This window comes from Micropterus dolomieu, linkage group LG20 (genome assembly GCF_021292245.1).
Source record: "Micropterus dolomieu isolate WLL.071019.BEF.003 ecotype Adirondacks linkage group LG20, ASM2129224v1, whole genome shotgun sequence".
Taxonomy (NCBI): Eukaryota; Metazoa; Chordata; class Actinopteri; order Centrarchiformes; family Centrarchidae; genus Micropterus; species Micropterus dolomieu.
Window position 1 is genome coordinate 8,152,277 of NC_060169.1, and position 15,818 is coordinate 8,168,094.

The window sequence follows — 15,818 nt, forward strand, 5'->3', positions numbered from 1 at the left end:
TCTTTTGTTTTACACCTGGTGAGCATTCAGTTGTCTCAACCAACGCTGCCGACCACCAGGGCTGGAGGAAAACACGTCCGACTGGACTAGGACTAAACCTTTTTATATACAAGCTATGTACTAAACACACCATTTAAACGAGTGGTGGGAAAGTATTCAGATCCTTTACAGGTGCATTTAAAAATTAGAAAGAAATCATTACATTTTTTTTTAGCTGCACTTGTACACATCTGTAAATTAGATTTTTTCAACATTTTCTTTACGTAACTAGGAGGATGTATGTGACAATTCTTTTTTTCTTTTTTTTTTTTTTTACAAGAATTTAGTTTGGACCTGAAACCCCATGGCAAAGTTTGATTAATACGTATCCAGCTTTCTGTATCTCTAAAAAGTCAACTTTTTATGAGCTCAGAAAAATACCCCTGTTTTCAGCTTTGTGACAAATCCAGCTAGGGGAGGTTTAAATTGTTTATTTAGCTTAAGAAGTAGGATACTTTTCTCAACCCATAAAAGAAAACTTAATCCTTAAAACAATGTTTAATTCAAAATCATCAAATATAGAGATGAAATTAAAATGATATAAAATGAAAAGTAACTAGTAACTAAAGCTGTCAGTACAAAATTTAGTAGAGTAAAAAGTACAATATTTGCCTCTCAGATGAAGTGAAGTAGAAGTAAAGCTGCATAAAATGGAAATACTCAGGTAAAGAACAAGTACCTCCAATTTGTACGCTACTTGAGTAAATGCACGTAGTTACATTCCACCACGGCATATATAACGTTTATCAAATTCTAGATTCACTCCCTTTTAGAGACGGAAAATAAGTGAATACATGCTCAAGTGCAATTTCAGTATGTTCTTGTAATTTTTAGAGCTGAATGTCTGCGACTGATTTTGTGTATCTTCATTCATGTTTTGGTCTAAAAATGATGACTAACGGCCAACATAGTGTGCCAGTTTAATTTAAAAAAAGAGTACACACATCAATCACTAAACAAACAAAATGAAGCAGTAGCTAGAAAATTAATAACAATACCAAAATTATTTACGTTTTTCCTTATTTTGTTATTAATTAACTAAAATATTTAACTAGAAAGTGAGTTAAACTTAAATGTTGTACATTGTACACTGATATTTTGTATTGGTATGTCAAGGTACTTTGTTGGAACTGCACAGAAGAGCGTTGAGAACAATTATACAACAAATCCATGTAACATCAGTTATAAAAATATCTATATTATACAGTAATTATACCTTATAGCTAACAATATGAGGTATTCTGACACCACAGAGATTAATTCTGAAAAATTGGATAGTAATACAAATGATAAGAAGATAGTAATGACTAAGTAAAGTAGTAAGTAAAACTAAATATATAGTGTGTTACTACATTTCACTTTATATTACATATTATATTATAATGTACTGTATTGTACTATATTATGTTAATATGTTATAATATTTTGTTACATTATGTATTATACATTATATTTCTATATTAATACAGACACTAAGTATCATCTATCATTACATACATTATTATACTGTATATATTCTGGTGTACACTGATGGTATCATATTACGCTTACATGTACTATACCAATCATACCACAGGAGACAGTAACATTTTTAGTTTAATTGCTCTTGTGTAGTTTATGTTTCTTGTCTTCTATTTCTATTAGCTGTGGAGCCCAAGAGCCCACCATAACAGCCCGCACTTGGGGCCCATCGTTACCACTTACGCCGTTGGCTTATCTTATTTTAATAATTGAATACTCTGAGGTAGCATAGTTCTTTTCGTAAGTATATTTTACTCCTTATTTACTTTTACTCCATCTTTTCTATTAAAGTGTATTTGTAAAAGAGTCTAAAGCCAATTTCTTCCAGTTCCATGGAAGTGGACGTGAGAATTGATCGGTCCTCCCGCCGGCAGGTGGCGCTGCCGAGCGGCTACTTCACAGCCACAGGATCCCGGTGTGAGAGAGGAGGAAACATCAAACTGAAAGTAGTGAACCTCTCAGCCTGTGGGAAACTACGCAAACTTAGACCCTTTCAACTAAGGTAATATTTTTATGTTTTAATATTTCCTACAGTGTAGTTTTATTCCACCACAACGTTAAAGTACAGTTTGACTGTGTCCGGTCATATTACTTTCTTTATTATGTACTAGTTAGCTAGCATGCTAACGATGTAGCATGCTCAGATATTGCAGATTCATTCTGTTCAGCAGCAGCTAGCTAAGGCAGGCAGCTCGCTAGCTATCGATAAAAGTGGATTGTAAACGACGCATACTGTTCTTTATAAGTTTATCAGAGGCGTGCTTAACAGTTTATTTGTCAAGTTGTAGGGAAGGAGATATTTATGTAACTGTTGCAAATTAAAACATATGTATTAATACAAACAGGCTGAAATGTTCTTCCCACTTTGGTTTTTGCTGGTTGCCCCATCATCTTATAACTGCTGTCGTTTTTTACAGGACAGTTTCAGCGACGTTAAAACATGGTAGGTAACTGCTCGTCACATAAATCTCACATGTATGTTCAAAATATACTTCTGCCTGTTTTTGTCAGCTTACCTTAATAATTGTACCTGTTTTTCTTGTTGTTTAGTCTCGCAGATATGATTCCCGAACAACCATATTTTCTCCTGAGGGCAAGTCTAATTGTTTTTAACCATTTGATTATCAAAGTCATATTGAGTGAAATAATCAAACCCAAGATGCCAGTTATTATGGCTACACACCATATGATGTAACCCATATATTGTCTTGTTGATATATATTTTGCTATTTGCCAACTTTATTGTCAAAGATACCAAGCTGTTGACATAAATGTAAAGTGTGTTGAACAGTGTTTTTCCAAGATTTTGTGGGTTTGTAATGATGGACCCACCAGACGTTAAAAGAGATTAAGTTCTCTTGAAAAGTTCCTTTCTTGACCTCCGTAACTGTAGTTTGACAAAATAATCTTAACTCAAGGTCCCCTTACAAGTTTTAAGTTGCATCTCACGGCCCTTATCAGTGAATGACAACTGCGAAAAATCAGTTCACAGATAAAATCCATGACATGCAGATTAAAGCTCTGGAAAAAAACTTGATTTACTATGATTTATATACACACACCTTTAAGGTTTTAGTTGTTTCTAGCCAACTTATGAGATCAATTCCACCTTTGCGACTGTATTTTACAGGACGCCTGTATCAGGTGGAGTATGCAATGGAAGCGATCGGCCATGCTGGAACATGTCTGGGGATTCTAGCAAACGATGGAGTGCTGTTAGCAGCAGAGAGACGCAACATCCACAAACTGCTTGATGAGGTTTTCTTCTCTGAGAAGATCTACAAGCTCAATGAGTGAGTGAACTGAACTACAGAAGCACCCTACACTTGGGCCATTCTTACCATAAACTCCTTAGACATAATTTTTTCAGGCTGCCATTGTACTGAGGTTGTGTGTGTGATCATCTCTTCCAGAGACTTGGCCTGCAGTGTTGCTGGGATCACATCAGATGCCAATGTCCTGACGAATGAGCTGCGGCTGATTGCACAGAGGTGAGTTTTAGTGTCTCAGTAATGAAATTATGTCCAACTTTGATCTAATCTGATTTGCAAATATTTGATAACCTCCCTAAATGTTTGTGTTTATTACATTCACCACCTACCACTGACCAGTTTAATTTCTCTTCAGGTATTTATTGCAGTACCAGGAGCCAATACCCTGCGAGCAGTTGGTGACAGCCCTGTGTGACATCAAGCAGGCGTACACACAGTTCGGAGGTAAGATCCACAGTAGTCTCCTTGTCTAGTTTATTGCTTGTATCCAGCGGTTGATCTTTTGGGATCAACATATTGCCGGTCTTTACATTTACAATGTGCATTTATACGTCTGCCCAAAGCACTTGTATAAGACTTAATCAAATGTCATATTGGTAAACAAGCTAGAATAATATTGACAAGAGTATTTGTGTAAAAAAAACTGATGGATTTCAGTACCAGCTGTGTGGATTCTTTTCTTGGCAGGCAAGAGGCCGTTTGGTGTTTCCCTGCTGTACATGGGCTGGGACAAACACTATGGCTTCCAATTGTACCAGAGTGACCCCAGTGGCAACTATGGAGGCTGGAAGGCAACCTGTATTGGCAACAACAGTGCTGTAAGTCTGAAATGACAAATATAATGAACATTATTGAGGTTATCTCAACAGGCAGTGTCATATAGAAGTGATTATATGAGTATGAATCACATATATAAAATTTTCTTTTGCTTTGGTTTGTCTGATGTTCTTGTGGCTTGAATGTTTTTGATCTGGTAGCAGAGAGCCTAACAAAATTTCTCTGTAGATGGTGCAAAACTGTAGCCAGCACAGATAGTCTGATAACGTGTTTTCTAAATGTCAGTAGGAATATTTAATAGTCTCTGATTCCAGTGCAATTTCCAGCAATAATTTAGATGTCGAAGCAATAAATGGATCCATATAACAAGGTTCAATGTGTTGACTTCTCTGCCTCAGGCTGCAGTGTCCATGTTGAAGCAGGACTACAAAGAGGGAGAGATGACTCTGTCCTCTGCTCTGGCTTTGGCTGTCAAAGTCCTCAACAAAACAATGGATGTTAGTAAGCTCTCAGCAGAGAAAGGTGAGGTTCAAAAATACTTTCTTGTTATTTTGCTTGAATATTCTTATTTGTTTAATGTGAAATTAATGACCTTTTACTATCTCTGTTGAAATGGAAATACACGCATTGTGTGACCAATGCCAATCAAGCACCAAATTCTGATAAAAGATTTATTAACTAGACAAGTTAGTAAGGGCTCTTATAGTACGTCTAGATGGAAGTATTATCAGTTACTCTGTAATTAACGGCCAGAATTAGTTTACCGGTTTTAGTTAGTTAGTTTGCCGGGTTGCTAAAGATATTGCAGGTGGAACAGCTTGATATACACAATAACACAATGCTGTATCACATTGACTGTTTCAGTGGAAATTGCCACCCTTACACGGGAAGACGGGAAAACAAAAATTAAGGTGCTGAAACAGAAAGAAGTAGACGTACTCATCAAGAGGCACGAGGCTGAGGAGGCCAAGGCTGAAAAGGACAAAAAGGACAAGGAGCAGAAGGAGAAAGACAAATGAGCAGAATAATCATTTTTCCCCTTCATGTCACCAAATCCTGTATTGTTTTTTGTCTTTTACATTAAAATTTGGAAATTGATGGACATTGTTGTCAATTAGTTTACACCTCTCCAAAACACATTTTAGGGATTTCTTAACAGTAATGTAAAAAGACCTGTTTTCATTGATAGAAACGGAGTGGACAAAATATATTTCAGACAATTTAACAGCACAATAAGCCGCCAAAGTGAAGTTTTCTTTACTGATCCTACATTTTTTATGTTACCTAAAAGCAGGCACGGATGTGTTTGCCTCAGTTGTTGTTAAAACATGCAATTGAACAAACAAATATTTTTTTTTCTTGTTTATAGTACATGTACTTTAAGTTAAGGGGATTTTTTTGTCGCCACATGATTGAGCCTATTTCTTTTTTCTAATTAGGTTATTTTACACACACACATTTATAAAACAATTAAAGGCTCAAATTGAAAAGTTAAAATTAACAGTACTACAAATGTACGTTTTACACAGTAATTAAACAGCAATTATTACATCAAATCAAGTTCAAAGAATTACTTTTATTATAAATGACATGGTGAAACTTCACCTTCAAAATGTCACAAGCTGAACAAGAACAGAAATATTTCTACGTAGACAGGTAATTACTTGAACTTAGCCACAGGTTTGCAGATTTATTATGGTTTTATGTCTGGATTCAGCAAGGCGGGAGTTGTTTCACAGCTGAAAATTTTACAAAATGGAAAAAATTGTAATTGGGCTACAGCAGGTTATACAGTTAATCTTGGTGTAAATCACTATATAAAGACTTTCCCAGAAAGGAAAAGAGCAATTATTTACTATGTGTGATATACCTTTATGTAGTGTGACCAGATGAAACCAGAGTCTGGCTGTTAATAAACAGCATCTTGTGTTGACAGGCTCAGTTAGAGTCACAACCTTCAGTCTTCTACAGTATCTGTGTGAAGTCCCTTTTAAGTGTTATTTGTTATACTTACCACTTGATGGCAATAGTGTTTACTGATGAAATTTATTGAGGTTGATATCCTTGTGTGATAGAAAAGTAGTGCTTTTAAGAATTCTTGTATAATAACTGCATTGACCCATAATTAAGGTATTTTATCTGCAAATAGTGCACAGCCAGCACCATGAATTATAAAAAAAAAATAGAAACTGTATTTTGGTTTATGACCTGTAGTTGCATTGGATCCGATCAGTGAACAAAAGATGCTGAACACTACTGCTGGTCAACACTGACTCACTGACATGCAGACCTAACGTTAACGTCTTTTTTTAATTACATACAGTAGCTGTACATAGATCACCTAAGTGATGAGGTGGTTATTATGTCATGGGGTTAAGATTTTGCCTATTCAAGCCAGCAGTGTTGGAGTGAGTGATTTCAATTTAATTTGGTGAGTTTTGTTCAGTCAGAGAGCAGGTGGCGAATGTGAGTGTCTGTTTTATTGGTGTGCGATCAGTAATGGGCACTCAACATAGTTACACACTATGTAGGTGGTCAAGACTGAACTGAAACCAGCTGTTAATGCTGTCGCACGCATTCTGTAATGACACGGCCACTATAAGGTTAAGCACATAAAAATATTGTGCCTAGCTTCTTTTCATTCTGTGCTTTTGCAGATATCTCCACGCCATTATAATTTTGTGTTGTTTTAAGTTCAGTGTCGCTTGTGTTAAAACCATACACTCTATATAAAAACGTCAGAACCCACCAGAACAAATTTCTTGTATTTGGTCAAATAATAAAACCAAAAAAACTTATTCTGTTACAGTTTAAAACACCCACTGTGACTTTAGATTGCAATATATAGGGAAAAATTTTACATTCAAGTCTGATTTTTATTTTATCTGTTTTGTTCAGTTATATTGTCTTTTTTTCCCTCTACGCAATGATCTTTCAAAGCCTTATCCACATCACCAGGAAAGCAATAAATTATTCTGGTGGAGTAATAGTAAATCCCTTTTTTGGGGGGAAATTTTTAGCACTCAACATGTTGAGTCTAACAAATACACGAATCAATTTGAAAACCCATCATGTGTAATTTGTGAGTAATTGTAGAACTCCTCCTTAGTTTGTTAAAGCCCACACATTCCAGGAAGCAATGCTGTGGACATGACCTCGGTGTCCTCAATGGTGGCTTCCAACCTTCATGAAAGCACACTTTCCTGAACACAACTTTTTCACATTCTGTACTTCATTTTTATGCCTGTTACATTGTCCCTCAAAGTATTACCAGCAAAGATCAAATAGGAAGTACAAGACAAGTAATTAATACGGTAAACGTATACACACAGTCCACAAAATTAAAGAAGTTAGCACAACAGTAACCAGCTAGCTACTTTGAATGTTCAATTAGACACATTAGCCTCAGACAGATAACATAACAGCTAGCTTGGTTAGCAGTAAACTGACCGCAGGAAAACTAAATCAAAAACAAATTAACAATCACAAAACAGCTAAAATGAAAAACACATCTACAGACAATGCTCCAACAAGAGCATTTGGAGAGTGGATTAAAATATGTAATTTTTTGCTTGGTCACAAATATAACAGAATGGTGGACAAAACAATTGTCAATTCAACTAGAAGTGCTATGGAACTGTGCCAGTAGGGTTTGCTATTGCATGTTCTCAGTAGCGATCGGGTATGTTTCTGCTGCTGGTAGCAGAATAACATGTCTGTCTTTAAATAAACTAACTAAAAATAAAAATTACAAATAACACTTTTCCTAGCCAAGTTTCGATAAGCAGACTCTGCAAGTGACGTTGCCCCATTAAAGACTGTTCCATAACATCCAAGATAAAGACTTGGCCAGCCTGCTGAAGTAAAAAACTTATTTTCATTTGACGTCAATCTTTCGTTTAGGATCTTACATGGACTTAAACTTATAAATCAACAGCGCTAATTCATTTAAAGGGCAGACACAGTGAGGTCATGGTGTTCACATGAGCCCTCACAGTGCTGCTGAGTGGGAGGATCTTGGCATCTGAATAACTGGAGCCATTCGCGAGCCTCCCCTCCTGAGGCTGAGCCTGAAACATAGATATCCCTTTCCAGTTTCTTTAAATCTGGCAGAATTATAATAGTTTGAGAATTTAATTTCCATGTCCAAAACCTACACAATAATACTTCTTCTTTAGAGTCTCTGAGGCTTTCACCACCTCTGTTGTCATGCTCATTCTGAGCAACATAAGCGTATTGGGCGTATAGGCCCACCACCGTCGGCTGTGATGAAGCAGATAGGGAGAGCAGGGCAGTCTGTTGCAGTGTAAACACAGCCCCAGAAAAGCACTGGAATGTCTCTGCAGTGGGAGCTGGAGTACGAGGTCAGCCGGAGGCTAAGGCAGGTGGTATACATCAGAATCGAGGTTGACATCTCAGCATTAACTTATCCAAACAAGAGGCAGGCTGTATGTTATCCTGCTAGCAATGGAGGAGGAGGAGGAGGAGATAAAGGAGGAAGGAAGAGTAAAAAGAGAGAAAAGGGGGAGTATAAGGGGCTGCAGCAGACAGGAACGAGGGGGAGTGTCCCTACATCTTCCCATCTCTCCCTCGTTCCCAGAGAAAAACACCAGTATCTTAATCCTGCTCTTCAGAGTTGTAGCCACATATCACTGGCAGCAAGTCCAAGATGGTATAGAGTGCAGGAGCTTTACGGTGTGTTGAGCTCTGGACAGTAAATGTTCAGGAGCTGGCCTTGGCCTTCCACGTGAACTATTACTGTCGCTTAATGTGTTCATTTATTGTGATACTTATTGTGGGCTGTATGTCTATTTTATCTTGGGACTACTGATTAGATTTACTCCAAAAATATTATTATTTTTAGTCATCAATTTCTGCATCGATATCTGTCCACTGGCAGTGTTTCTGCATATCGTTTTCATCATATGAATCATACGTGGTTCTATCACTGCACAAGTTATTATTGCTGCAGAATGGTGTTGTTACTGGGTGTAACTCCAAATGGATTTATTTGTTTTTATTTCTTTGCCATTGCAAATTAGTCATATAAACAGTGTCTTTTATTTTATTATAAATTTTGCATTTAAACTCTTAATCTGTAAGGAGATGTAGTCTTCAGATACATTTAGTAAAGAATAGATACAATATTTAATAATATTAAATTATGTAATAAAGTGGAGCACTAGAATAAAGTTTCTGTGTGGAAACACTCAAGTAAAGTACCAGCACTGTGCACTATGTAATGTCTTTACTGTAAATGCAACACTAGTAAAAATGTGACACTATCCAATAGAAATAGCAACTAGTAAAAGTTTAAAGCTTCATTAAAAGCAACAAACTTGAAGTAGAAGCAGGTGTGTAGTAGCCTAGCCTTGATTTTAGAAACTCCCTCAGCAACTGAACTGAATAAACATCTCTGAATCAGGTGTGTGGGTTTGTGGTTCCAGATGTACGTGCTAAGTCAGTAGTTCACTGGCCAATAAGAAATAATGTCAATCTTTATCATCCCAGAAGTAGGACAATAACAGTCACAGTATTCTGAACCATCAACTGTACAGCATCAACATTGCTGTACTGTGGTTATACTGGATTGTTGATATTACTTATGATATTAAAAGTTACACATATGGTGCCGAGAGTAGTTAAGGACGTTAATCCCCCAATCCTTGAGAGAGAGAAAATTGGAAGTGAGAAGGAGACCTTGGTATCCAGAACAGCAACACCTGCAGTCAGAATAGAGAGAGACTTAATTCAACTTTACTGTTCTTACTGACTGTACCACTTTTCCTATTTAAAGCCACAACCACTCACTGGTGTGTGAAATCCTGACCTTACTGGGAATCAGGAATTAAATAATCTTCTCATCCGTGACAGTAATTTTGTGAGCAGCCAGCAAAATCCTTGAGATTACAGACTCACTGCTCACCAACCAGACCAAGACAGGTCACCATAAATGGAGCCGAGTTGCAGTAAACAATAATTTGAAGCGGTGCTGCTGATATGACCTATTATGGAGAGGTATATGAAGACATTGTTGCTGCTGGCACTTAACAGCAGGGCTTGTGGTCCAGTACAGTATATTGGCATGTAATATTACAGTACAAAAAATAATGGTTGTTGTCAAAACATTTTTTTTACTGTAACTCCAACTTTGTCAGTTTCCTGTTTTAAATTAAAAGAGTTTTCTTCTAAAATCTCTTGTTAACCTAACTGGACAAAGCTCAAAATAAATACACAAGGTCAAGCTAATATGAAGGTCATATAAATAAAATATAAAATTGATGCTTTGGTGATGCAAGGTTTTCAGCCCACTGCATTGAAAAGTCATATGTCTCAAACAAACACCATAGAGGGAGTTTGTTATGATTGCCAGTGGTTATTTATTTGAAACTAAAGTCTGTTTAGATGGGCTGTTCTCATAATTTTAACTTGTTGTTTTCATCACAGTTTAGATGTTCTTCTAGACGTGCTGGTCTGTTTCTGCTTTGGAACAATGGCCACTTGTCACTGCTTACCTAATAAGGTTGTGGAAATGAAGTCTTTTGTGTTTGAAAGGTGATCAAGTAGTATAAGCAGGCATGGAAAATTCACAGTCAGGTTCTTCATCCACGTCAATCACTGTCAAACTTTGTGACACGCTCATTTCTAAACGGAACAAAACTTTACCCCCCATTTACACCTACAGAAAACAATTCTTAAACATTCAGAGTGTAATTGTTGTGAGGTTTCGAAAACACATACTGTGTAGTACATAAACTTAAACCAGAATTTAGCTTACATTTTTTGCTTCCTTATCTGTGTGCCATACACAATATCTACAACACAGGTCAGATTTAGAAAGATTAACATAATTAGTCTGTTAACGTGCACACTTGTGATTACGGTTTTTAAGCATGTTGTGATATGTGAATATAACCATAATATCCTAATTTCAGAAACCTGAATAATCTCCTGATTTTAGATTAATCAGAGAAACCATATACATGTATCTGATCACTGTCTGCTATGTGCACAGGTGCACTGGTATTTCAGGTAACACAGTAGTTAGTAAAACACAATATGGTGAAAAATCATATAACTCTACACGCTGAAATTAAAGTGAAGGTCTGACTCCAAATAGTTGTGTTGCTCTTGTTCCCCGTTGCTGATTAGATAGAGAGGCCAAATTCAGCAGTGTGGTAAATGTGGCAGTGTCCAGACAGCCAGAAACCAAACTGATGACTCATCTTTAACAGCTGAGCTAAATCATTCAGCACAGGAAGAAAACGAGTTTAAAAAGGTACACCTGATCAGAAACCTAATTTTCCATGTAAACAGTAGATCCTAACCAGGATAAGACTCAAAACCAGATTATTAATGTGCATGAAAACATACTCAATGCATCGCTCGACTGTGACTGGTTGTTACTGTTTGGCTCAGATGCAACTTAATGGCATTTAATCTGCTGCCATGATTGGTTCGATTATCGTAAAAGCACTCACCATGAAACAAATGTAGTTCATGTGCTATACAGACTTTAGCATGCTAAGCGAGAGCCACGGCAGAGCTTGTGTGCTAAGAGTGAATAAAGTCAGTTAAGAGCACCACAGCAGCACCTTGTTCAGCATTAAATCTTTGCTGTGTCTACAAGAAACAAGCCATGCATGATATAAAACTGTGCCTGTACTGTATGTTCTTCCACATCACCACTTTACACACAAACATGATAAATGTCCCTAATGCAACAGAAATATTTTTTCCATAAAAGATTTAATATATTAACATACATTTAATCGTTTACATCGATCAGCCATAACATTATGACCATCTGCCTAATATTGTGTAGGTCCCCCCTTTGCCACTAAAACAGCCCTGACCCGTCAAGGCATGGACTCCACTAGACCTGTGAAGGTGTGCTGGCACCAAGACGTTAGCAGTAGATCCCAAGTCCTGCAAGTTGCGAGGTGGGGCATCCATGGATCAGACTTGTTTGGCCAGATCATCCAACAGATCCTCGATTGAGTTATGGGGGATATGGAGGCCAAGTCAACACCTTGAACTCATTGTTGTGTTACTCAAACCATTCCTGAACCATTTTTGTTTTGTGGCAGGGCAGATTATCCTACTGTAAGAAGCCACTGCCATCAGGGAATACTGTTTTGAAGGTAGTCTGCAACAATGCTTAGGCAGATGGTTCGTGTCAAAGTAACATCCACACGAATGGCAGGACCGAAGGTTTCCCAGTAGAACGTTGCCCAAAGCATCACACTGCCTTAGCCTATTGCCTTCTTCCCATAGTGCATCCTGGTGCCATGTGTTCCCCAGGTAAGTGACACACCTGGCTATCCACTTGATGTAAAAGAAAATGTGATTCATCAGACCAGGCAGCTTTCAGCAGTGGACAGGGGTCAGCACGGGAACCTTGACAGGTCTGCAGCTATGCAGCCCTTTATGCAACAATCTGCAATGCACTGTGTGTTGTGAAAGCTTTCCATCAGAACTGGCATTGACTTTTTCAGAAATTTGACCTATAGTAACTGATCTGTTGGATCAGACCATATGGGTCAGCCTTCGCTCCCCACGTGCATCAATGATCCTTGGCCGCCCGCTTTTCACCGCTTTTCTTTCCTTGGACCACTTTTGATTGGTACTATCATATATTATATCACCGGATTCTAATAACTGATGCATTAATGTGAACATCACTTTCATGTTGCAGCTGGTAAAGGTGGAGTTAATTTCAAGTCCTTTATATACTGCTGGGTAGTTTAATAAACAATACATCATCATTATTAGATTTATATTTTGTATTAATCTGAATCTTACAAACAGTTACTAATGTTATCAAAAGAATTCAGTGAAGTAGAAACATAAAGTAGTAGTGAAGTCAGAAATTGTCAGCAGGTGTTCGTTCTCTCTCCCTTAAATATCTTTCATCGCCTTGTGACCTCAGTCACCTTGACCTGCCCAACTGCAGCTGGCCACACCGGCTGTATGAGTTACCTTCAATGGGCCTTTTGTTTCCTTTTATCAACTCCATTGAAACTATACTCTGATTTATTAAATATGTTATACTTTGATCTCCCAATACACATGTGCTCAGACACATAATTTCATATTTAGACATGCAAATACATCTTAGGGACAATGTTTAGTCTGCCAAAGTAATGACATGACTGTAAGTTTGACTTCAATAGTAGAAACTGGGAAGATCAACAAAAAAGCAATTTTCCAATGGGAAAACATAATAGATTAGTCATTGCTGGGTTGAATTAAAATGAGATTCTCTTGTTAGTCTTCTTAAATTAATCCAAACATTTCAGGATTTTAAATATGAAGTATGTCTCTGTTCCTCAACCTGTTTCTCATACATGTGGGTACTTAGCTATACATGATACTGACATCACCATGTTACAGAAAAAGTTGGAGAAGTTTTGACCCACGCCTGCGTCCATTGTCTCAACTTCAAAATCTTCCCCTGCCCCCTTTAGACAAAACTCCCCCAGAAACTCAGTCTGTTACATTTTTGATAAGAGATGAACCTTGAAAACAGCGGGCGGTATCTAAATTATGCAAACGTTTGCATCCTCTTAGGGGAAAAAGAGTTGGGCTGAGTTGTCGAAAGGAACAAGCCATGACAGGCCTGTGCATGGGGGGTGGTGACCATGCATTATGAATGGTGCTAAGTACGCCTCAGATGGAGGAGCTGAGTGGAGGCGATGGAGGGCGATGGGATAGTGCCAACCTACTGGTCGCCTGCGGGTAATGCACTTCACTTTACCCCCCCCCCCCCCCCCCCCCCCCCCCCAAATAAAATTCTCTCCCCTTCAGTTCCCCCGTTATTGCACCCGCCTTTCAACACAGCACCTACCATGGCCCTAAAATGTCCACCTGCAGCACAGATCCTGCACTCTGCCAAATAAAATTTATGCAGTTGCTTTGCAGCACGACGAGTGCAGAGGATGACTAATAGATTGTAATAGGCCGCACTTTTCGGGAGTGAGGTGGATTTTGAGAATGATTCAGATGGGCTCTTTAGATAACCTTCTCTTAAGATGTTCTCTACAACAAAGAAACAAGTCTGGTTTTGTTTAAATGCTTGAAAATTTCATCATATCCATATATTTTAGGCATTCTTGAAACTCATCAAGAATATATTTCAAAAAAGTAAAACTGCAGCCACTCAGTTGAAGTGTCTCTCTTCCATCGCAAAGAACAAATACAGAACCAAACAAGTTTTACTAAGAAAGCAGCATACCAAAAGCTGCGCAATGCAATGAAGTATTTGGGTTTACCTTTTATTCACATCACATAACATGATTGAAAACAGTTATTTTTAATAAATAAATAATGGTATTTACTTAATTTTAAGCAGAGTTGGTGTGAGTGTAGTTTTTCCTGATACGTTGTTAATATTTTTTCCTAACATGTAAATCAGCTTCAATTTCTTTGCATGGAATCCAGAGTATTCCAGTAAGCAGAAAATAATACATCACTGATTTTACTAAAAAATGTTATATAATTACCATTTCAGATCAAAGAGAAATGCCATATTTCATGTCTTCATTCTTTGTAAGAGTGAATGTATCCATACATGATTTAGCAGATTTACACTGACAATAAAGCATTAATATGTTTCTCTTATCATGTTAACAAAAATAAGACTGTCCTCTGTCATTATTTAGATGTATTAGATTAATAGTAAGTGCTTGAGAAATCATGTCATTACAGGATATGGACCTTTTTTAATGTTTCAAAACAGAGACAGAAGTCAACTTATGACCTCGGGTGGACTGTTGAGGTGATATTGACCCATTTATTAATTGTTTTTCAAAATGGCTACCACCAAGGTCCACTTCCTGTATGAAATATCCCATGATCCTCCAGCTGTCCTCATGCAGACAGACTGCAGGGAAATCCCACTGGAATCCAGCACTGCTAACCAAGTTTAATATTTGATGAAATTATTTCTGCTCACTGCTTCTGCTCTCTTACTTCTGCTGAATGCTTCCTAGCCTTAAATTGCAACCTGAATTTTCATTTTTAGTTAATTGTTGGTGTGTTACACATGTAATGAGTGACAATTTAAAGCTATTTGCCAAGAAAATTCCACCTTTAGAAAATAGGATCTTTAGCAGGAGCCTCGTTGTGTGAATTGTTAGCAGTTATTATGAAAAATGTAATGTACAACTTTCACAAGAGGCAGCCTTAACCTGTGAAAAAAACACTGAATGAGATGATGTTTCCTGAAATAATAAATGTGTGTTTGTGTTCATATTATGCATATGCAGACTCTGACATGCAAGAGGAGGGACATATCTGCCTGATTGTCCAAACATGTTAAAGGGATAGTTTAGATATAGTCTCCAGTTTTTCAGGCAGAAATAAACAAAAAATTGAGCCAATTACTCATATAATGTTCAACCACAACGCATCACTAAAATTAGTTTTAACCATCTACAACAAAATATTACTACTGTTGCCAAATGTCTCAATTTGATCTTTTAAACACATCAAATAGTTTAGTAAATCTGTGTCCACTTTCTCTGGAATAAACTCCTTAAGTTCCTCACAGATTGAAGATCTGCCTAAAAATATGTTATTTAATTTACGTTTATTTAATTTTGACGAAGTAACCAAAAACTAAAAATAGATAAGATTTTTCTCACAAAAGAAGTATTTTCTTCTCTTACAGTAGATACAGTTAGTTCACAGTTAGTGATGAACAAC

General features: G+C 37.2%; 1 protein-coding gene across 1 annotated transcript; it reads left to right on the forward strand.

Moving 5' to 3' along the window:
* Positions 1-1,933: 1,933 nt before the first annotated feature.
* On the forward strand, positions 1,934-5,207 carry LOC123958466 (proteasome subunit alpha type-4-like). The gene is made up of 9 exons (XM_046031792.1): positions 1,934-2,062; positions 2,478-2,503; positions 2,611-2,653; positions 3,191-3,353; positions 3,474-3,551; positions 3,688-3,776; positions 4,020-4,150; positions 4,508-4,631; positions 4,974-5,207. The coding sequence occupies exons 2-9, from the start codon at positions 2,501-2,503 to the stop codon at positions 5,126-5,128; spliced, it is 786 nt and encodes a 261-aa protein (XP_045887748.1). The 5' UTR covers positions 1,934-2,062; positions 2,478-2,500; the 3' UTR covers positions 5,129-5,207.
* The last annotated feature ends 10,611 nt before the right edge of the window (positions 5,208-15,818 follow it).

What these genes read in the sequence shown, in the direction of transcription:
- LOC123958466 (XM_046031792.1), top strand. An exon ending in CTGCGGCTGATTGCACAGAG is followed by an intron (nt 3,552 to 3,687) that starts GTGAGTTTTAGT and finishes ATTTCTCTTCAG; the next exon opens with GTATTTATTGCAGTACCAGG. An exon ending in TAAGCTCTCAGCAGAGAAAG is followed by an intron (nt 4,632 to 4,973) that starts GTGAGGTTCAAA and finishes TGACTGTTTCAG; the next exon opens with TGGAAATTGCCACCCTTACA.